We start from the raw sequence: 6,955 nt of genomic DNA on the forward strand, positions 1-6,955 counted from the left end.
ATAAGGCTATACTTCAGGCAAAAAATTCTGAAGTTCAAACTTTAGACATAAATTTTTACTATTTCAGGCCCGTATGTCTGAAGTTACCCGAAAAGCGTGTACACTTGCAATTTTTTATGCAAAACGGGTATAAGTTAAACGGTGACCCAAAAATTGAGTATAGATGCAAATGCCCCAAATCTTACACTAAAACAGCATTTGACCTCAAAAATAGTGTTGGGTTGGAGATGGTCTAAAAGAACTTCAAATGTATCAAACTGTAATCTTCCATTTACCTGTCGTACTAATCACCGTGCACTAATTTACATTTTAACTGTATGGAATGAATTTTAAGATGCAAAGTGTACTTGTTTTTCTAGCAACATCACCAACTTCTTGGTTAGGATTCTAATTTTTTATATTGAAAAGATTACATAAAACATGGAAATACTAAATAATTTATATTAATAATAATTTAATAGGATAAAAGCAAGATCTGCACTCCCAGTCCCCACTTATACTAAATGTATTACTACATTTCTTGGGATTTTGCAACTAAGAAAATTGTCACATAAATTATGTTATTAGTCCTGGTGAGTTTATGCGTCAATTCAAGTATGTTATGTAGAGTCCCGTATCTTATATTTTAAAAGTTTAATCCCACCAAATATATTTGAAAAGAAAATTCAAGACCCCAAAACAAAAGACAAATACATGTTGTACAAGAGGAGAAAACTGTATGCATTTAAAATATCAAATCAAAAAACTAGCTAATAGAACGTATGTTAACAAACAAATGCTGCGGTTCTCTCCTAATAAGCTTTCAGAAATTTGCAATTTTGTTTTGTGTGTAACCATCGTATCCGATACCAACAGAACCAACTAATCTGGATTCGCGTCAAGCATGATTTATTGAACGAGAAAGTGCTCCCTATCATAAGTTTCTCTATTTACAAAGTTCGAACCCAAAAATTTTGCAAACTTTAAACCTAGCATGCTTTTGGTGATGTATAAATAGAGCACCATTGATATCTCGAATTATTAGTGTGGAGAAAATCATACTTTCTCTATTTCAATTTATGTGACATATGTTTTACCGTGTATTTAGACATGAAATCTTTAAGTTTTTAAAAATAAAATTTACATATTTGAAAACTATATAAAAAATACTATAAGTGACAATATAATTCAAAATATTTAAAAAACATATATAAAAATTACAGTCAAAATATAATCCGTATGACTCTCCAAATTCGAATACCATCACATAAATTGAGAATGTGATTTTATAACGGCCATATGTATTATATAGCTTCGAGTAAGATGGACAACAGTAGATTCCAACAATTGAAAGTTTTCTTTAAAAAGGGTCTGCACGTTTCTACTTTTTGTGATAACTAAATGAAGAAAATTACAACACTAAATTATGAAATTGTTTGACAACTTGCATTCTTCTCAGTCGTTTCAAGCTGGCCATGCTAGAAAAGTATACCATTTATTTAATTTGATAGAGATGGGTAATCATAGAATCTTCTAGACCAATACTAAAGAAATTTTATTTTAAAAACGCGAACCGAAATAAACAAAGATAAAAGAATAAATAACTACGTGATTTCTATCCGGCTGTCTAAATTTTAAAAAATAGAGTTATTCGGTACTTGTTTCGGTGCAACGCATAAGGTACCCGATGGAATAATTAAAGTGCGTACAAGCTCACTCGAATACCATTGTCATAAAATCGAGTAAACAAAAAAAAAAGAGAGAAGATAAACTTGAAATCAAATGGCGGAAAGTTGTAGTAAATGACCTGCAATCTCTTAGAATCAATTACGGAGTACTAGTATTTAGCTAAGAACAAAACAAAATGGAAGAAGGACTTCATTTTGTTTTGGCACTTGGTTGTTAATTTTTTGAATAGGTTAATCTAATGAAGCATACTTCCTTTGGGGAGAATGCACAAAGTGTTGGCATCCTCCTGTTTTACCACAGACAACTCCTATGTCTTCCTTTAAGCTCTAACATTTCAAAAGAAAGTAGCCACACCATTTCATAAGACACAGAAAGCCAATAAAAATTGCAAGTTCTGGTCATAAAAAGTGGGATTAGTAACCTTGAAAATAATGCCAAGTATCTGCTACACGTGAAAATACACTGATCAACCGAAAATTCTCTACACCGTTAATGCTTAAAAGTTAACAATCAACAAGATACTAATTATCCCCCCAAACCCGCCAACTGGGGCAAATGGAGTATTGACGAAGATGCTTGAGACTAAACACATCCCCCTTTACTCAGTAGGGCTTAGGAACAATGTTGGCAAATAATTGTTGAATATAGTTACTAACCTCACAACCCAATTTCCTCTGTGCGGTGTATATCGTCACTCAGTAGCGGACTCAGAATTTTATGCAAGCGGGTTCAATCTTAGAAATATATAAATTTAGTCGTAAAATAGTAGTTGTCAAGTGGGTTCAAATAAAATATTTATGCAAAATTTACATAGCTTTAATCCTAATTTATACATATACACAGTATTATTTTTTTGTGAAGCGGGTTCAGTTGAACTCGATAGCCACCACTTGGGTCCGCCACTGTCGGCACTTAACAAAATGTCGCTAGTACCACTTATCAAAAAATCTTTACTGCTAAGGCATGCGTATGCAACATAACAGCCATAAATACAGTAAGTTAAGAGAAGAAAAAGAGGAATTTGCAAGCATGTGGTAGCAAAAATGCTTATATTTCCCCCTTGAACATTTTGCTGTATCCGAACAAAATTCTCGCACCAACTAATGAGATGTGAGAGTTGGATTCGATGAGCTATTTGAACCATAACAACAACATCAACAATAATAATAATTACGGCTCAGTCCTAATTCCCAAACAAGTTGGGGAGATATCTGAACCATAACTAAAAATAAAAAAATCACCCTTAGCACGTAACTATGAATGAGCTAGAGGGAAAATCTAAGAGCCTAAGAGTAGACAGGGGCGGAGGGAGAGCATTAGCTGCAGGCAAACCCAGTAACTTTTACTTAAAACTTGTATTTGTATTAGAAAATTCATAAAATATGTATAAATATTTAATTGCGAATCCAATAATTAAGACAAACTATAAGTTCAGCATGAATTCAGAACTCATAAACTTCAAACCTTACCTCCCCTCTGAGAGTAGAGAAAACATTTCGACACATTAGAACTATTGAAATGCCTCCATCAAGGGCATGTTTTGAAGCTGCTGAATTTCGAGAGCCCGATTACTAATCATACTGCTTAGCTCTTGATTCACCAGTGTTTCCACATTAAGCTGACTTTCCTTTGTTGCAATTTCAACCTTAAGTTTCTCCAATTCAGTTTTCATAAATACCAGATCCCTTTTCTCATTTTCAATCAGTTCTGCAAGCCTATTCTTCTCATCGTTGAGATTTTTTGTCTCGACAATAGAATTTACTGCATCTTTAATCTCATCAAGTCGAGCTCGTAACCAGTTGACATTCACCTTCATTTTCTCAGCATCCTTGACTACCAAGTAATAGGAGTTCAAGACATTACGATCAACATCAGTCAAACGTTTCTTTTGGAGTTCTTGGACAACTTTACATATAACTTCTAGAACAGAACTCAGCATTTGGCCTGACTCTAGAGGACAATCCTTTGTAATGTCACCGTGTTTTTCTCGGATGGCTAGAAAAGTTGGTTCAAGACTTGGATTCAAGCTAACTGTTTCTTTCACCAATCTTGTGCTTTCTTCTTGGTTTGCTTTTACTTCTTTAAAAGCAACCGCTACTTGTTGAAGGAAATTCGCATCAATGCTGCAGGTTGGCTGATTACTTAAATCAGCTTCTTTCTTTGTTTTGTGATCCAACCGAGCACCATTAGTCGTGCACAGTTCTTGTATCGAGGGACTATCAATTGTCCCTCGAATGCCAGTAGTATGAGGAGGAGGACCTTCACCATTACCTCCTTGAATACTATCAGGTGTAACATCTTCAATTTCGGCCTTTAATTCTGTCTTTAATCCTGGTTGTGGCTGCATAGCTGGTGAAGTATTAATTTGCCCCGACTGACTTTTTTCCACCGGACTTCTCTTACATACTTTGGCTTTGGTTGATGCTTCGGACTGATTAATTGATGGTCTGAATGATGTTGCACGATCTTGAACACCAGCTGCATGGGGTTAACACATGTAAAGGACCAAATTAAGAGTAACCTAATCACCAAACCAACGAGTTGAAACAAGAACAATGGAGTCGTTAAAAGAGGAGGTCCTCATGTGGAGTCACATCGCAAATTATACCCATACCACCATATATCTTTGATTATGCACATTAGTTATATGTGGATCTACCTCCTCTGAAGACTTCGAAAGAATGTATGTATACACGCGCCACTAAATGCACATTCTTGATTGTGTTTGGGATGACGAATAGCAGCAGGACTCAGCCCTGATTTTATTGAAGCCAAATGATTGCGACCGAATCCACATTATAGTTTCAGCTAAGGCGGCTTATTATACCATATTATATGATTGGTGATGCAGAAAACAAGGGACTTACAAAACTGTAACACCAGATGTTTAGGTTATTTCTTTCTTACACCAACTGTTACTTGCCAAGGAAATGCTGCAAATTCCCCGCGGTTGAGGATACTGCCAAATTCCACGCAATACAAAAAAGCACTAGCAAGATAACTCTGTAACACACAGCTAAAGTTTAGCGACTAGTCACATAGTTTAAGTAACGTATATATCCAGTTTAAACAGTTCAATTTTCCCTTAATAGCTAGACAAAATGTACTCCAGCAAAGTATCCTTAAAAATCTATTATTAGAGTAAGTGAAGACATGGATTGATAATTTCAGGGCTTAAATCATACTTAAACATCATCTTACAATCTCTCTCTCATCTAATTTTTTTCCAGTATTATTTCACATCTTCACACTCTTTTCAACTATAGTAGCTCCACCCCTGCTCTTCTCTTCCAATAGTGGCTTAACATGCTAACCAGTTTTTTATGGCATTACTTTTAATATTTTTTTTACAGTACTATTAAAAAATGAAATCCAGCCTCCATGCCCTTTATTAGGGGTGTTCAAACCGAAACAAAAAACTACACCAAATCGAAAAGCAAAACCAAATGGATTAAAAAAGAAGAGAAAAGGACATTATATAACCGCTCTAAAAATAATAGCCGAAAAAATATTATTTTATATATATATATATACATTTCTGTATAAAAAATATATAAATTTTGTACAATTTTGCGACTACCAGAAGTAAATAGTTTCTGTTGCGCGCTAAAAGTGATATTTTCCCATTAAAAAACCCGATTAAGTTTGGTATTGAGTAAAAAACCTAAACCAAATCGACATATAAATATATAATTCTTATATATACTTTTAAGATTTTACATAAAATTTTCTTTAAAAAATATCAAAAAATATTTGTGATCCTCTCATGGATGTAATTTTTAATAGAACTATGAAGTAATCTATTTTTATTTACATTAAATAATGATTTGTATTATTACTTTCTTATCAAGTGTCTTCCATATTCATATGCCAAGATCTATTAAATTCTTATATATTTTTCGAATTTAAATGATATTTTATCGGTAATTTTAAAATTAAATAGATCATATCATTATTTAGGTTTCATATTAATTATTGTGTTTAATTATTAAATTCGGTTAACCTTGAAAGCGTATATTAATAAAAACTTGTTGTTAGACGACTAAGAAAATAACTAACATGTGTTACTAAAAATAATTCTCCCATAAGAATATTTTAATAGAATATATTATTTGATTTTACTAAACATATATTCATTTATCAAAATTTTATCTATAACTTTAATAAAATAAGAGTGAAATAGTATTCATATAACCGAAAATCCCAAAAAAATCGATAAAATCGAACCAATCCAAATTGATATAATTGATTTTGTTTGATTTTGATAAAATTCAACTAATAGTCTCATGTCTTTATAACCTTCCAGCCCCGTCAATGATGCCAAACAAAGTGAAACCATAAAGTCAAACTTTGACTAAAGCATAGTCATTTTGAAATAAAACCTTTTTTATAAGGGTGGTGTTCGAGTCAAATTATTTTACGAGATACCGAGTCAGATTAAAATACTTTATTCTACATTAAAATTAAACATCGAGTGAAAAATAATTAAAAAATTAAAACCTTTAAATGGAAAAAAGTGGGATCGAGGGGTGGGGTTCGGGGTGGAGGTTGCTCACCCAATGCTGAAGTTGGTCTCTGTTTCTGTGAAGAACCACGATGAGGAACATGGGTCGGGTCGGGTGGAGGTCTTTTCCTTGACCCACAACCCGAGAATTCAGCAGAGGTGACAGAAGACATGGGCGGTGATAATGGAGTGGTGGAGGTGGCGATAGCGGCGGCGCGTGAGATACTTTGAGGAGTTTTTGGAGGTATCCTCATGATGCACAAAAGGTGTAAAACTCGGTAAATGCAGTGTTTGTACTCTTACACACTTTTCATTTCTGAAAGTTCTAACATAATTTATAGCAAAGTTTCTTAAATTTATTTATATACTTACCAAAACATTGAAATTAAAATTTTGATAACACAATCTCTCTATCAAATTACTTTTTCAATCACTACTTCAATATTTCTATTACTAATGTGTCATTTGGTTCAAAATCAAGATATCTCAAGATTATAATCTGAGATTACTAGTCAGAATAATGACCTGGATAATCAATCTCACCTATTATATGAGATAAGCTACAGAGTACAAAGATTCTGGTACAAAAATAAGAGTATTGGTTTTAGCTATTACTTCCAATTAATCACGGGATGAAGGTAATCTAAAATTTATTTCGAAATATCCCACAAATCCGCGACGACCCCTAATTCGAATTAACATAAAATTAAATGGAGTAAATATTATTACTGTTTACCCGAAAAACGGATAGAGTTGAATTTATACATAGTTCTAAGGATACGT

At 33.2% G+C, this 6,955-nt stretch overlaps 1 protein-coding gene across 1 annotated transcript; it reads right to left on the bottom strand.

The window, feature by feature from the left end:
• Positions 1 to 3,073: 3,073 nt before the first annotated feature.
• On the bottom strand, positions 3,074 to 6,573 carry LOC107784782 (uncharacterized). The gene is made up of 2 exons (XM_016605965.2): positions 6,225 to 6,573; positions 3,074 to 4,146 (listed from the first exon to the last, which is right to left on the bottom strand). Exons 1-2 carry the CDS (start codon positions 6,424 to 6,426, stop codon positions 3,179 to 3,181), a joined length of 1,170 nt encoding a protein of 389 aa, XP_016461451.2. The 5' UTR covers positions 6,427 to 6,573; the 3' UTR covers positions 3,074 to 3,178.
• Positions 6,574 to 6,955: the final 382 nt, after the last annotated feature.

The sequence above is a fragment of the Nicotiana tabacum genome, chromosome 23 (genome assembly GCF_000715075.1).
Source record: "Nicotiana tabacum cultivar K326 chromosome 23, ASM71507v2, whole genome shotgun sequence".
NCBI classification, from domain to species: Eukaryota; Viridiplantae; Streptophyta; class Magnoliopsida; order Solanales; family Solanaceae; genus Nicotiana; species Nicotiana tabacum.